The sequence below is a fragment of the Sorex fumeus genome, unplaced genomic scaffold, assembly GCF_029834395.1.
Source record: "Sorex fumeus unplaced genomic scaffold, SorFum_2.1 ptg000107l, whole genome shotgun sequence".
Taxonomy (NCBI): Eukaryota; Metazoa; Chordata; class Mammalia; order Eulipotyphla; family Soricidae; genus Sorex; species Sorex fumeus.
In genome coordinates, this window is record NW_026606164.1 from 1259107 (window position 1) to 1278676 (window position 19570).

The following is a 19570-nucleotide window of genomic DNA, read 5'->3' on the forward strand; positions in this document are numbered from 1 at the left end:
GCTCGGCCCTGCCCGCCCTCACCCACCCCTCGCTGTCCCACTTTCTTCCTTTAGGCTCGGATCGGTACTTTCTGCTCCCACAAGGTGCTCCAAGCTCATCAGCTAGCCCCCCCACACACATACACACACCCCAGAGCCGCTGCCTCCGCAGTGACCCTGGGTTTAAGCATCATTGTAACGGTAATGGCAACAATGATCAGAGTGACGGTGATCATATTGATGACAATATTGGCGTCAATACTGGTGACAATTATGGTGATGGTTATGGTAACAATTACAGTGAAAATGATGGTAATGTTGTAAATTATTATAATGACGGTGGTCATCTTTGTGGTAATATAATGGTGATAATGGCAGAAATAACCATAGTAACATTGCTCATCGTCATCATGCCACTAGGATGATGGTAAGACTATGGTAATAATTTTGGTGATGGTATCGGAGACAGTTACGGTGATGATCGTGATGATGCTAATGGGCTGATTGTGGTGTTGGCAGTAATTGTGGTGGTGACTGTGGTGACAGTGATGGTGTTGGGTGCAGGGATCTGCTTGCTGGTACTAAGTTCTCCTGTGCCTGGACCCTGGCCGCTGACCACGCTGGAAATCCGTGTGTGCCCGCGAGCGCTTCAGCCAAACCTGAGGGGAGGCCAGGAAGGAGAAGCAGGAGCCTCTGCAGGGAGAGCTTGTCTCCGGCCAGAAGGATGCCCCCGGCCAGGTTAAGACAGACCCCAGCCGGAAGCCCCCGGGGACACGCGCCTGCAGCCCCAGCCCCCACGTCCCCAGAGCAGGGGGCTCTGTTGGGGCTCTGGGTTCACACAGCCTGTGGTCCCCCCTCCTCCATACAAAACGCACAGCAGGAAACGACGATGGAGTTCTCACGGTGGGAGGACGGCAGGGAAGATGGCAGCCCTGAGCTCAGCCACGCACGTCTGTCAACCCCCTGAGGTCTGGCGAGAGGAAGTGCCAGGGATGCGTCGGCAGCAGAAGAAGCGGAGAACAGACGGCCCAGCGCAAAGGGCATGAGAGCAGAAACGAGGAACTGCAGAGAGCAGTGCCAAGACTAACGGACCTGGCAGGTGACGTGAAAACTCCCTGGACGGCTGCGGCGGCAGAGGGACACGGCTGAGGGCAGACGCGGAGCTCGACGGGCTGCAGACAGACTCCCGCCCACGAGGACAGAGTAGGGAAACGCAGAATAGAAGCGAACGCGGGGATGAATCCCGGGGACATGAGAGCACAGGAAGGGATTTCCCACGAAGACGCGCCAGCCGAAAAGATCATCCCGGAGAAGTTTCTAGAGGCGGAGAGAGCATGCATCCAGCATCAGGAGACCGAAGGCTCCCCGCTCAGAGATCCAGGTGAGGACCCCAAGATACACCCTAATCAGAATGGCGAGAGCCAGAGAGAGGGAATGCTAAAAGCAGCAAGGCCGACGAAATTACACACAAAAAGAGCACCCTTAAGATTTACAGCAGGTTTATCAAATGAGACAGTGGTAAGATATAGTTTAAAAGAAAAAAATTAAGAACAAACGGAGGCTGGAGTGATAGCATAGCGGGTAGGGCATTTGCTTTGTAAGCGGCCAACCCGGGTTCAATTCCCAGCATCCCATAGGGTCCCCTGAGCACCGCCAGGAGTAATTCCTGAGTGCAGAGCCAGGAATAACCCCTGTGCATCGCCGGGTATGACTCAAAAAGAAAAAAGAAATTAAGAACAATGAAATGAACACGTTACATACTGTACTCATCCAGACTCATTCATATTTGAAGGAACATTACAGAACTTCACAGGTAAGGAGCAGCTTAGGACCTTCAGAGATTTGAAACCAACTTTGCAGGAACTGAAAAGGCCACGTTAAGGAAAGGTGAAATTTCACAGGCACGCCAAATTCTTACAGAAAGATGGCCCAAAACTCCATGATGATAATCTCACTCACTGTCAATGGACTAAATGTACCAATTAAGGAAGACAGAGTGGCAGGCTGGATTAGATCATTGAACGCAACCTTCTGCCTACAAGAAATACATTTGAACAATAAGGGCAAATGCAGACTCAGAGTCAAAGATTGAAAGACAATATTTCAAGCCAACAACCACCCCCGCCCCCAAAATAAAATGCTGGGGTGGCCGTGCTTGGGGCTTATAGAAGCTGTAAGAGACCGAGAGGTCATTTCTAATGACCAGGGTCATGGACACCAGGAAGAACTCATACTCCCAAATACGTACGCACTTAATGAGGGGCCAGCAAAATGCTTAAAATAAGCACTGGTCGTTCTGAAGGAGACATTCTAGCACAGGAGAGCTGGGGACGGCAGCAGGTGCCCGTCACCTCCCAGTGGGCAACTCAGCAAGGAAGAGCTGGCCGTGAAGGAAGAGCTGGGAGAGAGGGGTGTGTGCGTGCACGTGCATGTATACATGTGTGTATATGTGTGCGTTTGTGTGTGTGTGCATGTGTTTGTGTGTGTGCATTTGCACGTGCATATGGGCATGTCCTTGCGTGTGTGTGTGTGTGTGTGTGTGTGCGTGTGTGGGTGTGCTTTAATCCCCAAAAAACCTAATACACGTTCCTTACTGCACAAGGAACACAGATCAAACAGCAAGTGTCGCTTCACCCCAGAGACTGGCCCTTGTCAGAGAGAACGAGCCCTAGTGCTGGGCAGGGCGCGGCCCTCGTTCACCCCTGGGCCCCACCTGTGTGGAGGCCACATGGGCATCCCTCAGAGACAGGAAGTGAGCCCCATATGCCCCAGCAGCTCCGCCCCTGGGAAGGTACCCCAGGCCCAAAGGCACAATATGGGGGATGAGTCCAGCACCGTTACAGCAGCCAGCCTGCAGACCCGGTGCCCGCAGGCAGGCGAGAGGATGGGCTGGGCCAGTGTCCACAGTGGGACAGGACTTGGCATACGGGACGTGCATTCATGCAGCTTGTGCAGATGGTTGGACAGAGCCGGACCCCTGCAGTAACACCCCCCAACAGCCGGACCCCTGCAGTCAAACCCCCACCGGCAAGTGGACTTCTGCATAGTCAGACCTCGCCCAACCCGACTGTGCTCAGTCCTGCCCGCACCTCTCTGCCTGAAGGTTCTGGCAGTGCCAACACTGCGCTCCGCGCCCACACACCCAGGTTGGGGTGTCTCTGGGGGGTGGGCAACTGGCGTGAGGCCCAGGATCCCCTGAGCTGGGTGTCCAACTGGGCTGGCCAGGAGGCCCCTCAGTGCAGCTGTGTGTGATGAAGCGACACGTTCCTCAGCGGCAGGACCTGCCCACCCCCGAGGTCGGCACTCTGGGGGCCTGCACCAAGGGCCGGGCTTCGAGGGAGCAGTTTGCCTGCAGAGCACCATGGATGCCGCCGTCCCTGGACTCTGGGCTCTGCCTCGCCGACACTTGCCTCCCTCCCCACTGCCCCAGTGCCCGAGTCCGTCCCCTCGGACCCTCGAGGGGCTCGTTGGGCCATTTGCCGGCAGTCGCTCTCCCATCTTCAGCCCTGTCCACTCATCTGTGTGGCCCAGCACGCTGCGCCTTGGTGATCGGTGTCTGCCCGGCCCCGCGGGCCTGTCCAGCACGCAAGGGGTCCCTGAGCAGACACTGCCGCAGTCGGGCTCGAGCGTCTGCTTTGGGTCCCCTGAAAGGTCTCGGTCTTTCACAGAGGCGGGAAGCGCCTCTCAGGTGATGTTGTGACCTTCCTCCTGGACTCAGCAGTGGGCCGGCCGTCAGAAGCTGTGGGCGAGGGGGCCACTTCTCGGCAGAGGACCCCCCCCCCGGGAGGGAGCCCCGAGGCACAGGAGGCCTTTGGCAGGGGCGCAGAGCTGCGGGTGGGGGTGGCACCTGCTCTGTCCACGCCGTGCTGCTGGCCATGGCCGAGCGGGAAGGCCAGCGTTTGGGGAGACCCCACACCCCCCTTCCAGCCGAAATCGCCTCCCTCGGGCCGTTCCCCTGATGTAAACCAGAAAAAAATAACCCGAGTTCAGGTTTTGTTTGTCATTGTTTTGCGACCTTCTGTGCCTCCTGAGAGCTGTGCTCAGGGCTGGGCGCCTCTGTTGGACCCTGCATGGGGTCCCCTTGAGGCACTGAGAGGTCCCAGGAAGGGCGAGACAGAGACCAGGATGGGAGCACGGGTGGGTGGTCAGGGAAGACGCGGAGGCTGGCGGGGAGGGGCCTGCGGTGACGTGGAAGCTGGCCTGGGAGTGGCCAAGGCCAGCCTGCAGACCAGCGGCTGCCCATGTTACGCACACGCCAGCTCACGGAGCAACGCAGGGCATCCCCGGACAGGGCAGCAGGCACCGCTGTTACAGACACACCCTTGGGACCAGGCATGCATCGCTCACAGAAGCTGATCTCTGCAGGAGGACGAGAACATTCTAGGGTCCGGGGAGATCGCGGGGAGGTGGGGAGAGTGTCGGTCAGCCTGGCACTGAGCCAACTTGTGTCCCGCGGGCATGGCCGGGACTGACCCCTGAGCACCCTCAGAGGTGACCCAAGAACAACCAAGAAAGAAAAGGTTCTAAATTGGTGTTGACTGAATGAAACTGACACAACCGTGGGCCCAAAGGAGCGTGAGTGAGTCCTTCACGGAACTAGGAAACCCCAGCGGGGATTGGCCTGCTGTCCGGCCAGGGGCATCAAGAAAGGGCAGTGCCAAGGAGGCCGTTCAGGGGCCGGAGTGATAGCACAGCGGGTAGGGTGTTTGCTTTGCATGCGGCCAACCCGGGTTCGACTCCCAGCATCCCATAGGGTCCCCTGAGCACCGCCAGGAGTGATTCCTGAGTAGTGCGGAGCCAGGAGGAACCCCTGTGCATCGCCGGGTGTGACCCAAAAAGCAAACAGAAAAGGAGGCGGTTCAACAGCGGCCTACCCAGTGGGGCAGAACCTAAGAGCAGCCGGTGGCAGCCCCGACCCCTCAGACCCCCCCGTGGAACGAGCAGATGCGGCCCGAGACCCCAGCACGTTGCAGAGAATTAAGAGTTGGAGCTTCTCTGCAGTAGAGACAAATTACATGTCAATAAGAGGGAAAAAGATAAATCTTTATTTTCCATACATTTGCAAATTGAAATTACTCGACAACTCATAAATTAAAAAAAAAGACATTGTAACAGAAACTAAAAATGTGCAGAACTAAACAATAATGAAAATACTGCTCATTAAAACTTGTGTGCTCAAGCAAGGAAACAATTAAAGAGATTTATAGCACCAGTCGTCATTATAGCAGAGAAGAAAGGCTGAAAATAAGCCAAGTGCCAAACTTAAGGGTAGACAAAAAGATGATAAGATAGCGTAAATGAGTAAAATTGGAAGGAAGAGGAATTCGCGAAACCAAAAGTCATTATTTGAAAAGGCCAAATTAATTAGATATCTTTGTTTGGAGATGATGATGGAAGCACAGAGAACGTACAAATAAAAGTCGTTCAAATGAAGCGAGAAATTCGAAATGTAATAGAGAGGAGGAATAAAGCTCGTGGGTCCCCGAGAGACGGGACAGCAGGGGACGCCTGCCTTGCACGCAGCCAGCCCTGGTATAACCCTGGCACCACACGTGGTCCCCAGGCCCTGCCAGGAGTGATGCCGGGTGCAGAGCCGGAGTCAGCCCTGAGCACTGCTGGGTGAGTCACCCAGACAAGCAGTGAATAGAGTCCTGAACAGACTGGCATCGCGATGAGACTGGAGCAGAACACTCTGTTCCGGGAGCTGGCACAGGGGTTAGGGTGCTGGCCTTGTAACCCAGCATCCTGGGCTTGGTCCCCAGCACCCCGTGTGCCCCGCGGGATGCTGGGAGAGCAACCGGAAAGATTCACACGCAGACTAACACGCTGACGTTCCTGAAAACCACACACCAAGCAGTCACAGTCACGGTCCTCCCGTTGTTGATCGATTTGCTCGAGCGGGCCCAGTGGCGTCTCCATTGTGAGACTTCTTGCTACTGTGTTTGGCACCAGCCATTCATTCTCGGGCAAAGGATGGAAGGCCACGGGCAGTGGGCAGTGGTCACAATCACGACCATCCTGTTGTTCGTCGATCACCTCGAGCAGGCCCCAGTAACGTCTCCTTCGTCCTTGCCCTGAGATTTTTTAAAAAGTGCCATATTCAAGGCTCTTTCAGGGTTAGGAGAACGAGACCCATCATTGTTACTGGTATTTGGCATATTGGGTAACCCACGGGGAGTTTGCCAGACTCTGCCCTGTGGGCAGGTAACATTCGGTAGCCTGCCAGGTTGTCCAAAGTAGGAATGAGATGATAAGATGCTTTCAGGAGCTGGGTTTTATGGTCTCTGAGTCTTGGCCGTTGATGGGATTACACGGCGCCAGGGGGCCAGTTGGTGGGTGTGACCCCCGCCTACTGGAATTTGGAGGATCTGGGTGGAGGATGCTCAGCCCTGATCCGAGCAGGCTTGGAGATCTCAGTGGGCAGTGGTGAGAGGCGTTTACTCCCTTTCGCCTTAGTTCCCGTGGAAGTCACGTGACAGAGAGAAATCCTGACAGTCTGGGCGCCACGCAGTCCCTGGAAGGCTGCAGTGATCGAGGCTGGGGGAGTCAGCCCTGAGCATCGCCGGGTGCTCCCCAAAAAGCAAAAAAAAAAAGATGAAGAGAGAAGCTCCAAGCACCCTACATGAGACTCGAGGCCCATGGCTCTTTTCAGAACTGGCTCGTCCGTGCGCGCGCGCCCGGGTGTTGATGTCTCTGTTCTCTCTCCGCAGATAAAGAGTTCATCTACCGGGAGCAGAAGGGCGATGTGCTCCTCCACAACGTCGAGACCAACGTCTCCTCCGTGCTCATCGAGGGCAAGCGGATCGTAAGTGCTCCCTCTAGCCGCCGCTGCCGCGGGCGTCGGCTCCCCTCGGCGAGCCGGCAAAGCAGTAAATGACTCCGGCTCGCGGTTCCCGTGGCACGGCCCAGGCAGGACGCCCGGACGCGCACAGCTGCGCAACCGGAGATAATGCAGAATTGGGGCCTCGCTAATTTAATAAGAGGAGCGCGTTTTCCTCCCGTGTTCGGGAAACTTCGCGGCAGGTGTTGGCGCCAAGTGTTGCATGTCATATGTAATTGGAAGATAACGTCCCGAGGCTTTACACAGCCGCAGAACAATTGCAATAATGCGGAGGCTCCTTCAAGGAGGACTTGCGCCGCGCCTTATCGAAACCACTCACCCCGCTGCACGGGGAATGTTAATGGAGGCTGCGGCTCTTACCCTAATGACATTAAATGATGCTTCGAGTTCAGACGAGCTCTGAGACGCCAGGCAGCCGAGGCTTAGGGTCCCCGGAGCTCGGTGATGCTGGGATTTGGAGTTTGTGTATGGTTTAAAATTGGTTAATCGCCAGACATGAAGGAGGGAGGGAGGGAGGAGGAAGGGAGGAAGGGAGGGAGGGAGGAAGGGAGGAAGGAAGGAAGGAAGGAAGGAAGGAGGAGGAGGAAGGGAGGGAGGGAGGGAGGAAGAAGGAAGGAGGAAGGGAGGGATGAAGAAGGGAGGGAGGAAGAAGAGAGGGAGGGAGGAAGGAAGAGAGGAAAGGGAAGGAAGGAAGGAAGGAAGGAAGGAAGGAAGGAAGGAAGGAAGAGGAGGAGGAAGGGAGGGAGGGAGGAAGGAAGGAAGGAAGGAAGGACAGAAAGAAGGAAGGAAGGGAGGGAGGGAAGGAAGGAAGGAAGGACGGAAAGAAGGAAGGAAGGGAGGGAGGGAAGGAAGGAAGGAAGGAAGGAAGGAAGGAAGGAAGGAAGGAAGGACGGACTAAGGGAGGAAGGAAGGGAAGGAGGAGGGGGAAAGGAGGGAGGAAGGAAGAGAGGAAGGAAGGAGGGAGGGAGGAAGGAAGAAAGGAAGGAGGGAGGAAGGGGGAGGACATGTTCGAGACTAGAGCCCTGAGGGGAGGTGCCGCAGGTGCAGGCCCTGAGCACTGTGCCAGGTGCCCGTCTCCTACCGCATGAGCACAGGAAGCGCAGCCTCTGCCCCACGCTGCCGTGGAGCTGAGAAGGTCGGGACAGGAACGTACCTTGTCTCGGTCCCGGCATCCCGGCGTCTCAGCGCGTGTCCCTGTCCCGCCCGCCAGTGCTCCACCCCACTGTCCCCCCCCCAACTCACCAGCCTTAATGACTCATTTGCATCCTGGAATTAACCTTTAAATCAAGTCCTTAGTTTCCCCCACTCGTCCTCCCCCTTTGCTTTGATCCGATCACCAGACGGAGCATCGGGTCTTTATCCATCTCTGGCATTAATGGACCCCGACCCCCCCCCCCCAGTGACTCCATGGGGCCTCCTGAGCCAGAGGGCAAAAGGCACCTTGCTGCTGGGGCCACAGCGTCCAGTGTCCAGCACCTCTGCCACACCGGAGGCCCCACTGCGGGAGAAGCCACCCCCACCCTCCCCTCAGCACCCCCAGATCATCCCCCCGGCACCCCCGAGCACAGGCGCATTGTGACTCCGGGGACGGGGTCCCCCGAGTGTGCCCACGGGCTCCCGGGCACCCCCAGACCCTCAGGGGCGTGGGGGCAGGCGCCCACATCGGCCCCACCGCCCGCTGGCCCTGCCCAGCAGTCCCGGGAGGAGGTGGGGGCGCTGCCCGTGCCCACGCTCGGCTTGTCCTTGCAGGAGTCGCTGCGAGCCCTCCGCTACGCCATCTCCCCGGACCGCGAGTACGCGCTCTTCTCCTACAGCGAGGAGCCGGTGAGTGGGCAGGCCGCGCGGGTCAGGTCGGGAGGGCGTGTCCTGGGTGCTCACGGGCGGGTTCTTTCTTGGGCTTGGGGCCAGGCCCTGTGGGCTCGGCGACTCGGGGGTCTCACACTCTGTGCTTGGGGGTCACTCTCGACGTGCCCCTGCGGGAGGACGGCGGAGCCCAGTCGGCTGCGTGTCGGCCCCCGTCAGTGAGGGTGTTCGGGCCGTTGCTTCCTGCCTCTGTCTTCACCACGCCATGGATTATTCTGGAGCCCAGAGCAACACGGCGGCGTTGCCCCAAACTGATCCTGCTCACCGTTTCCCCCTGCGTGTTGCGGGAGTGAATGGGATTGAACGATCGTCTTCATTACAGAAGTGGCTATATTTAGCCCTTCTCCGATACATCTCCCATAAAATTTCACCAGAATTCCCTCTAAACTCTCACTCGGGGCTGTAAAGGCAGCCTAAAATTGGGTCTCTCTTTTTTCCCCCTTTAATATGCTTATATTTAAAATTTTCATTTGGCTCTTTAATTTTAAATGAGCTCGGAGGTGAAATTTATTTTCTAAGTGGAGCAGCTGTTCAGCTTAGAAGGGATTAGCAACCTTAGAGATGGGCCTTTGCAGGCCTTTAATCTCCGGCAAATAACACCCGGACCCCAGCGGCTCGCGGCCCCTCCGAGACCCTCCCCCGGCCCGGCTGAGTCCTCACCCCATCTGACACAGGACCTGCTTTCCTGGGGGCGCCCGGCGGTGAGGCCGTGTTTGCTGTAGTGTGTCAGCGGGGAGCAGCAGATCTAGATCTGAGTCAGGTGAACCTCTTACAGCTCCTGAGGCCTCGGGCCGGCCTGGGGGCATCTCCGTGACTCTGGTTTTCTCTGGAACTGTGCACATGAGCGAATCAGCTACTTTTTCTACTAACTAAACACTCCTCGTGCTACTGGATCTTGTACTTGGTTAAAATCCGTAAACTCCCAAAGCCATAGCATAGCAGGGAGGGGATTCCCTGCACACAGCCGCCCCAGGTTCGATCCCCGGCATCCCTTAGGGTCCCCCAAGCCCCACTGGGAGTGATTCCTGAGTGCAGAGCCAGGAGTCAACCCTGAGCAGGTGTGTCCCCAAAACAAACAAAAATATCCTGAACAGCTTAGCTTGTGTGACGCATCTCAGTGCCCAGTTTGACTTCTGGTTTCAGTTGCAGCCTTTTTTTTTTATCATTTATTTTTTGGTTTTTGGGTCACATCCGGTGATGCCCAGGGGTTCCTCCTGGCTCTGCCCTCAGGAATCACTCCTGGCGGTGCTCGGGGGACCCTAGGGGATGCTGGGGATCAAACCTGGGTCAGCCACATGCAAGGCAAACGCCCTACCCACTGTGCTATCACTCCAGCCCTGAGATGCAGCCGTTTTTAAAGTGTACAGAGTAACTAAGTTTGGCCTGGAGGTGCCCCAGGTCCGTTTTTCCAGTCCAAGCACGTTGATCGCCTTAATCCTGCCCAAGGAGAAGACTGTGGTGCCCTGTTCACTTACGTGGTGCCAGCCGTGGAGTTGGCAGGATGCGCCACTGCCATCAGCTCGTTTCTCTGAGGACCATCTCCTCCGAGGAACCAGCATCTCCTGTCTGGGCGATCCATGTCTTATTGAGAGAGCTTACTAGCACGTCGGGCTGGAGCGATAGAACACCGGCCGCCAGCCGGCCGACCCGGGTTCGATTCCTCCGCCCCTCTCGGAGAGCCCGGCAAGCCACCGAGAGTATCTCGCCCGCACAGCAAAGCCTGGCAAGCTCCCCGTGACGTATTCGAGATGCCAGACACAGTAACAAGTCTCAATGTCACTGGGCCCGCTCGAGCAAATCTATGAGCGACGGGAGGACAGTGCTACAGTGCTCCTGGCACATCTTGCACAGCTTCTGAAGGGCTTCCCAGAACCACACGAGGGACAGTCACTCCTTATTTTTCACTTCAAAACTCGCTTGGTACCACCTGGACGACACCAGTCGAGCATGTTGCTTTCCGGCAACTTTTGAGGCTCAAGCTGCCCGTCCCTTTGTTCCGACGTCTCTGACACGTGTGCAGAGTTCTAGAGACAACTCTTGGGGGAGGATAAAATCAAATTTTACGTGCATTATCTTAGATTACTTTAAAATACTGAGGTATTGTGTGCCTTTCAAGGAGTAAACAGATTAGAAAATAATCTTCCTTGGAAAACCATTTTTCTTCTGAAAGAGCTTAGTGACCTCTGAGCACTGGGCACAGCTGTTAGCCCTGAGCACCGCCCGGCATGGCCCAAAAGCCAACGTCAAGTAAAGTGAGATAAAAATCTCACGGAGCGGGGCTGGAGTGATAGCACAGTGGGTAGGATGTCTGCCTTGCACGTGGCCGATCCGGGTTCGATCCGCGACATCCCACGTGGTCCCCCGATGCACCACCAGGAGTAGTTCCTGAGTGCAGAGCCAGGAGGAACCCCCTGAGCATCACTGGGTATGACCCAAAAAAGAAGCAAAAAAAATCTCCCAGAGTGCTGTGGGCAAGGACTGTGTGTGAGGGCATTTGCTGGGGTTGGCCTTCGGGCTTGGTGGAATCTCGTTCTGAATAAAATCTGGCTGAAATCTGGCTAGGGCAGACCCTGGTTGGTTAGTGCTGGAGTCAGCCCAATGGTCCTGCCGCTCACAGGGTTGACCCGGTACCCCAAAACTCAGTGGTGACTCGAGGATCATCACACAGGGCTCAGGCGAGCTTGACCATCAGAGTTGGGGTCTCACGGGCCCTCTAGGGAGGTGTGAGCTCAGGCGAGCTCGTCCCTCAGCGTTGGGGTCTCACGGCTCTGGGGACCTGGCTTGCAGCAGGCGCCCCCATCCCAGCAGCACAGCACTGCCCTCGGACAGCCGAGCCGTGGGGGGCCCCAGCGAGTGTCCCTGCTGCCCTGGCCTGGGCCATCCTCTCTATTTTTTTTCCTTTTTGGGTCACACCTGGAGATGCTCAGGGCTGACTCCTGACTCATGCACTCAGGAATCACTCCTGGCGGTGCTCGGGGGACCATATGGGATGCCAGGGATCGAACCCAGGTCAGTCACGTGCAAGGCAAACGCCCTACCCGTTGTGCTATCGCTCCAGCCCCAGGGCTACCCTCTCTTGCTCTTTCTGCTTCATTTGGAGGGACTGGCCGTGGGCGTGGGGCCCCTGGGTGTGGCCGTCGCAGACACCCCATCTCCCACCTCAGGGCCGGAAGCGTCTGCTGGCAAGCTGGGTGTGTGCCTTGTGCATGGCCAGCTCCCAGCTGGGTCCCCAGCACTGCCTGTTGTCCCAAGCCTGCTAGGTGCGAGCACAGAGCCAGGAGTAAGATCTGAGCACCTCATGCGTGCCCCAGAAACCAGGGAAGCAAACAAACCCAGACAGGATACGTCTGTCAGCTGGAGCTCAGCACCTTGGGGGCCTCCCCCAGCCACTCACAGCTCTCGGGCTGAGAGGTGGACCCCAGCGCGCCCTGTGACGGCCTGACAGGCCCCTGCATGGCGAGTCCCCGGGTCGGCCTTCTCGTCACCCCCCTTCATAGTCTCTATCGAGGAGAGAAGCCGCAGTGCGGACGCCCCGGGGGTGGGTCGCCAGGATTCTCCCGGGCCCGGAGAAACCGAGTCTTGCTCCAGCACTGACAGTTCCTGGGGTCCATCTCCCCAGAGTCACAGGCGGTGAGTGAGGGTGATTCCTCCGGATGGTGAACCCATGCTTTGTGTGGGAGCGGGGGAGCCCACAGTGCCGTCCCGTCCCTCGCCTGCCGAGGGGCCCCTGGGCCGCGTCTGGCCCCACAGCCCCTTGGATAGGGAGATGCCTTCTCTGCCAGGCAGCTTGGCAGGAGTGAGGCCGCCAGGGGCAGCACTGTGCTGGGTGGGTGCGGGTGACGGCGCTGCTGATGGCGATGAATGTGGTGACAGTGATGGTGATGATGGCGGTGAAGATAGTGGCGATAATGATGGTGATAGGTGACGGTGATGGCAGTGGTGGTGGTGACAGTGATGATGGTGATGGTGGTGATGGTGGTAATGGTGGTGGTGGGGGGATGGTGATGGTGGGGGTGGGTGGTGATGGTGATGACGGTGCTGAGGACACTGGCACAGCAGCCCTGCCTGCTCTGTGGGGTGCTGGCACCACGTGACGGTGTGTGCTGAGTGATAAGGACAGTGCTCAGAGGAAGCCTTGCTGTCCTATCCCGGGGCTCCCTCGGGGCTGTGAGATCATGAGGCCCGTGAGGAGGGAACCGGGCCATCGGCCTGTCCGGCTTCCCGACTGGATCGACGTGGCATCCTCAGCACAGGGGCTGCGGCTGGCCGTGGGCCACACCAGGTTGGGCCACGCTAGGGTCCCATCTGTCCCATGCTCGAGCAGATTCCCCCCGTACACTCGGCAGAGAGTCGACACCGGCCGCCCAGCCCAGCCCTTACAGCTCCCTGACCTCCCCCTGCCCCCCTCACCCGTCTCAGTGATGTCCGGTGTGTGGCCGCGCAAATGAGGCTGAAAACCGTGGGGTCTCAGGAGAACAGGGGTTGGAAGCCGTGGGGACCAGGACACTGAGCTGCCGGGAGAGGAAAGGCAGGTCACATGCCCACAGAGAGGCAGCTGTGCTGGGCCCCGGGGGGCACCTCCCCTGCCGCAGGGCCGGTGGCAGCTTCCTGAGGCCCTGGTGTGCGGGCTCTGCTGTTCCCATCTGCGTCTAGCGTCTCCCTCTCTGGTCCACTTTGAGTCTGATTCTGCAGCGTGTGGCCGCTCCCGCCTGTGACAGGCCGTGTCCCCGCACCCTCTGGCACGAGGCCTCCTGTTCTTGTTCCCTGCTTTGGCCCCGTTGTTACAAATTAATGTCCGTGGCCCCTGAGGATTTGTGTCTGGGCTCGGTTCTCTGGAGTCGGTCTGCGTGTCTACCTGTGTTTATTCCGATGTATGCTGTTTAGACTGCTGCATTTGTAACAGTTGAAAGTGGGCCCGCGGGGCCGCCCACCCACATTCTTTCTCCTCGGGATTTGTTTTGGCTGTCTGCGGGGAGGGGTTGTGGTGCCACATAGCCGTGTTTGTTTCTGTTCTTGAAGAATGTCACTGGGGTCAGGTGGGGAGTACACTGCATCTGGGTGAGAGTCTGGGTGAGGTCACCACTTGTCACAGTGTTCAAGCTTACAATTCATGAGCATGGAGGATTTTTCCATTTCCCCTTGTCTTCTTCTGTTTCCTTCGATATATATAAATCTCTAACTTCCTCTGTTTACTCATTTCCTAGATACGTGTGTGTGTGTGAGAGAGAGAGTGTGTGGTGCATGTGTACACCTGTATGTGTGCAGTTAGAATGAGTGGTTTTTTTTCCCTTTCTTTCTTTACTAGATCATTGTAGCACAGCGGGTAGGGCATTTGCCGTTGACCCGGGTTCGATTCCTCCGCCCCTGTCGGAGAGCCCGAAGCTACCAAGAGTATCTCGCCCACATGGCAGAGCCTGGCAAGCTCCCCGTGACGTATTCGATATGCCAAACACAGTAACAACAAGTCTCACAAATTTGTTGTGAGACGTTACCGGTGCCCGCTCGAGCAAATCGATGTGAGGACAGTGCCACAGTGCAGTGCAGGGTTCAAAGAATAAATGATCAGGAGCCCGCGGGGCTCTCTCACCATCTGTGTCTGTGTCCTTGGGCCGCTTCCCTCACCCCAGACGGCTGATGGCGGTGGGCAGTCGGTGGGCAGTCGAAGGAGAAAATGAGGGCCAGGCTGGCCGGCGACCCGGTGTGGTTCATTCCCGTCTCGTCTCCCTCTGCTTCCTCCCAGTCTCGCCCACTCCTGCATGTCACCCATCTCACAGCCTTGGTTACGGCCCCAACTCATGAGGGGTTGGGGTAGCAGTTCCACATAGTTGTGGTCATAAAATCCAACAAATGTGAAGTCCTTTCCTCAAGGGAAGCTTCTTTTAGAAAAGATTCTCATCCAGCAGGGTGACCTGCCTAAGGGCGAAATGCCACCCAGGGGTGCCTTTCTCCTTTCCTCACTCCAACAACCATTTAAGCATTCATCTTCGTTCTGCTTCTTAATAATATTAGTCATTCTGTATGGACACTGTAAGAGATACATCCAGCTTTTAGGGTGGTCTCCTGGGGGCATCTCGCTATAGACCCCAGACTGCAGTGCTCAGGCCAGATGAGTCCTTCCTAATCCTAGAAGGCCCTTGTCCAGTTACTTCTCTTTGGGTCATGACAGAATTCGTCCACATCTGTGCTCTTAGAGTTAAGAATCGTGGCACTTTGGCCCGCCCCATTTCGATGCCAGGGTAGCTCACAGCTTGCCCTGGGTCCATTCAGTCCCTTGTCGGGACCCTGCTTTTGGGGTACTAGAAACTAAGGGCAACTGAGGTTTAAGTCAAAAAATGGATACCCAGGAGTCAGTAATTTTTTTTTTTGCTTTTGGGGTCACACCCGGCGTTGCACAGGGGTTACTCCTGGCTCTGCACTACTCAGGAATTACTCCTGGAGGTGCTCAGGGGACCAAATGGGATGCTGGGAATTGAACTTGGGTTAGCTGCGTACAAGGTGAACGCCCTACCTGCTCTATCGCTCCAGGCCCAAGAGTCAGTATTATTCAGTCAGTTAACTCCCAAGTTACAAGAGCGTAGCATTAACTGTCTTCCTGTGTCTATACAAAAAGAACTTTGCCCTGAAGTAAACCACGCAGAGGACATAAGGGAAGGAGAAAAGCAGTATTTCACTTACAAATACAAAATCCAGAGTCCTTAGAAGGATCTGACCCCACAGGTCACAGGATCTGATTTGGGGATGTGGGTGATTGACCGATAGGGGAAGAAGAGCCCAGAGGAGAGGTTACAGACAAGCACAGTAGAATGGGAGTGCCTCGGGAGCACTGTGATGGGAGTAGCCCCATAAAACTAAGCTCCTGGCGGCAGGGCGGAGGAGAGAGGGCAGACTAGTGTGAAGCCCAGAATGTTTCAAGCTCTATTCCAACAGTATCTAGAGATTTTTGTGTATTTTATTTTGCAGCCTGCCACCTTGCTATATTATAGGTTTCCTTAGTGGAAATAAACCACAAAATTATAAATTATAAAATCCTTAATAAGATTTTCCCCGTATAATAGGTGACCTGCTAATAGCGGTAGTGTAACTTCTTTCTGACTTGGGTCCTTTTAATCTCTTCTCGTTACCTGGTGACTGTGGGCAGGGCTTCCAGTACGTGTTGAGGAACAATGGGGAAAGCGAACGTCTCGTCTGGCCTCTTCCCAGGGGGAGACCTTCCCGCCTCTCACCCTCGAGGATGCTGTGAGCTGTGGGTTTGCTTTATGTGGCCTTTCCTGTGTGGGGTGAGTCCCACCCAACCCCAATTGGTGCAGTTTTACTCATAAACGAGGGTCCAGTCTGGTCAGAGTTCGCCTGCATCTGTTCACCTGATTCTGTGAGGTTTGTCCCCTTTCCTGAGGGGGTGTGTGCTGAGTCACCCTTGGTCCCTGGACCCCCCTTGGCCGTGCTGTCCTGTTTTCGGTGACCTGAGCATGGTGGTTTGCCCATCTTTGTGGGTGTGTTTGCCTCTGTTTACGGGGCGCTGGAGTCTGTTGTTCCCTTCTCTATGGTGTCTTCGTGGGTCCTGCCTGACTCGGCTCCCTCCTCTGCCCTCAGAGTGTCTGCTGCCCCCACAGACTCTGGGGGGGCGGCTGCAGGCTCAGGGGGTCAAGGCACCCCTGTGGGAGGCCCTGGGTGAATCTGCGGGGTCTGTAGGCCCTTGGAAAGGCCGTGTGTCCCTGCGGGGGGCCAGCAGACATGCAGGGCCTCGGCCGTGTGATGGGAAGAACAGCCCGTGGGGGCCCCTGAGTGTGATGATGGAACCGGGGGGTGCCAGGCTGCCCCTGGCCCTTTGAGCGTATCCCAACCTGAATTTCTTGCCCTAATGAGCCCCCAGCCAAGTTCCGTGGGAGACGTTTCGTTATTCTGCCGGCTGCAGGCTGGGTGGTGAGAGCCAGGCCTGGCTTGGGGTGGGGGACGCAGTCCAGAGAGGAGGTCAGTGCCCTTCTCCCGGGTCCTGAGTGGTCCCACCCTTTCCTCTCACTGACCCGGCCACGCTGGGGGCCGATGCATGGTTCCCCGCTGCCCAGAGACTGCCCAGGCAGGTGTCGGGGATTTTGGGGCGCCTGGTCGGGACATGTGCAGGAGAGCAGCTCGGGCCGGGGCTGGAGCCGAGCGTTGCCAGAACCACGCTGCCGCCCCGCCCCGAGGCCCAGCTGCCCACCAGGCGCCCCGTGGGACTGTGGAACGAAGGAGCCCGCAAAGCCTGCAGCCAGCCCACCCCCGCCCTGGGCCTACCCATCACCACGCCCGGACTTGCAGCTCAGGGCGGCAAGCAGCCCAGACACGGCTCTCAGCTGGGTTCAGCGGCGGCCATGGGCAGAATCATGTGTGCGCCTGAGCCCACGCAGAAACACGAGTGGGATGGAGGCACGGCGCCCGGGCTGGGGGTGCCGGCCTTGCATGTTCTCACCCGTCACCACACACATCCCCGGAGCCCCACCAGAGTCACTCCTGAGCACTGGGCCAGGAGTCTGAGGCCTGAGCTCCACCCGTGTAGCCAAAGAAACGGAGTGGACGGTCAACACAAAGACCTTCAGGAAAACAGCAGCAAAGAGTAACACAGCGAGGGGCTTTCAGAGCCCTGAAGATACACACCGGGGGCTTTTCCATCAATTTATCAAATTAGAAGCCCGCAGAGCTTCTCTGGTTGAGGCGAATTCGCTCAGCTGGAGCCTTGGCCCCAGGCACTCACCTTAAAAAGCGTGTTTGGAACCCTCCGAGGAGACTGTCTCAGACAGACAGACAGACAGACAGAAGGTCTTCCTGTGGGTAGAGGCAGAGGGGGCCTGGCCCCCAGCTCCACCGTGCGGCCCAGACTATCCACTCTCACGGGTGCCCAGCCTGCAGGAGGAGCTGGTCCACCCCCTGGCAGCATTTGTGGTGTCCACTCGAAAAGTGGGGGCCCTCCAGAGCGGGAGGTGCGGCATCCCCACCCCCGCCCCAACCGGCCAGTCTCCCCCTGGCGGCTGTGCTTGTGGCTCTGTGTGACGTCGCCCCTGACCCAGCACGTCCTGCAGACACAGACATCGCCTTGCCCACCCGTGGTCCACCCTCTCCTCTGCCAGAGTTCGGAGGGGTCAGTCCGCAGGTCGGGGGCACCTGGAGAGAGTTGAGGACACGCCATGGCTTGTAGGGGGCGGCCTCCTGACGCTCCGGCTCCTGAGGGCAGGTCGGTGGCCCCAAGGCCTTCCCTGCAGTGTGGACTCGGGTGCGGGTCCCCACACCCCTTTCCCCACGGAGAAGCAGGGACACGCGCCAGACCCTCCCCTGCTCCCCAGGGCCCTCCCACAGTCACTGGCCTCCTCCGGGCTCTAGTGGCTGGCCGGGCTGGGGCTGCCGTGTCCCCCGGCCCTGCTGGGACGTGATAGGGCAGAGGCCGCCCCTCTCCCCCTGGCCCACTCAGCCCCTGCTGCAGTGCTGTCCCCCAGGGTGGTGATACGCCTCGAGGGCCTGCAGAGTGACGCGTCCACTGCACACAGGCAGGGCCGTCACTGCCACCTGCCGGGGTCCCTCCCTCATGTGTGGGGACGGCAGCGCGGCCCCGGGTCAACTGAGGCTCAGGGCTGACGAGTCTGGAAGGTGCCACCACGGGGTCATGTCATCGCTGGGGTCGACAGATGTAGCTGGCCCAGGGAAGTGTCCCGGCACTGGTGTGGCTGTTCCCAGGGACCCCTGCGGGAAAGCCACACACCCTGGGCACTCGCAGGCCAGGCTGTCCTGGTGGGGGGCTCTGCGTCCGTGTTGGGGTGCCCGGGGCGGAAAGGGCAGGGGTACGGCCGCTACCACACCTCAACCTCCCCGTTTCGTGTCTTTCAGATCTACCGGCACTCCTACACCGGCTACTACGTCCTGAGCAAGATCCCTCACGGGTAAGAAGGTTCTTCCATCCTCCATCAGAGCTCGGCCGAGCAGGCGCACAGTAGGGCTAGTGACCATCACGGGGGTGTTAGAGAGACAGGCTGGACAGTACCAGGACCCTGGGCCCACCCTCAGGGCCACGGGACTACAGAGCCTGTCTCCCGGGCTCTCCGCTGCCCCTGCCGGGCCCGGACCCTCGCACGAGGGGGACCCCCCCGCATCTGTCTGGAGGGGCTCGTCTGGCTGCTGCTCACCCTGACCCCACACGGGAACTGTCCCGCCTCAGGGGGCCTGGCCACGCCATCGGAGGCGAGGGGGACGCAGACAGCCCTGGCAGACTCTCTCCCTGCTTCCGTTCTTACTCTGCCTCCTCCTGTGTCTCCTCCACCCCCGCTGCCCCCTCGTCCCCCACCCGTGGGGAGAGGTGGGGCCTGCGGCGTGGCCAGCTGCCGGGACATGCTGCATTTTCCCTGGGAAATGGAAACCAGCAGCAGGTGCTGTGGACTGTCCCCCGGGGGTGGGGGCATCACCCTGGCTGGCATGGGCTGGAGACAGATGGGAGATAATTTCATCTGGATTCACACAGATGTACCACGCGTGGAACAACCGCGACCAATCGCTGCTTCTCTCGGACTCTTAGGAAAATCGATCCCAAGGGACCGGGGGTGACCCATGGCATGAGGACGCGGCACCCACGGCAACCCCCCCACCCACCCACCCAAGCGTGTCTCAAACAGAAACACGAATGCTTCCCACTCGGGGATGATTCTGGGATTCTCCAAGCAGACGTGCATCCTCAAAGGTCACACGAGAGTGTAGTTATGGCACTCGGTTTCCCCAGTCCTGGGAACTGTGTGACTCGTGGTCGGCGGTGGAATGTTTCCTTTCATTCACATTTTTAAGACTCTGACCTCTAAGAGGATTCCGTGCTTTAACACACACTGTTGGTCCTCGACGCATCAGACAGAACGTGGAGCGTTCCAGGAACCTGGA

At 57.9% G+C, this 19570-nt stretch overlaps 1 protein-coding gene across 4 annotated transcripts in view; it reads left to right on the forward strand.

The window, feature by feature from the left end:
- Window positions 1-19570, forward strand: part of DPP6 (dipeptidyl peptidase like 6) — a 507074-nt gene that overhangs the window by 218471 nt on the left and 269033 nt on the right. For all 4 annotated transcript variants that reach the window (XM_056134830.1, XM_056134833.1, XM_056134829.1 and 1 more), the window contains exons 4-6: window positions 6690-6784; window positions 8570-8644; window positions 18536-18588. In XM_056134830.1, the coding sequence (XP_055990805.1) occupies window positions 6690-6784; window positions 8570-8644; window positions 18536-18588 (223 nt within the window). The remainder of the gene's footprint in view (window positions 1-6689; window positions 6785-8569; window positions 8645-18535; window positions 18589-19570) is intronic.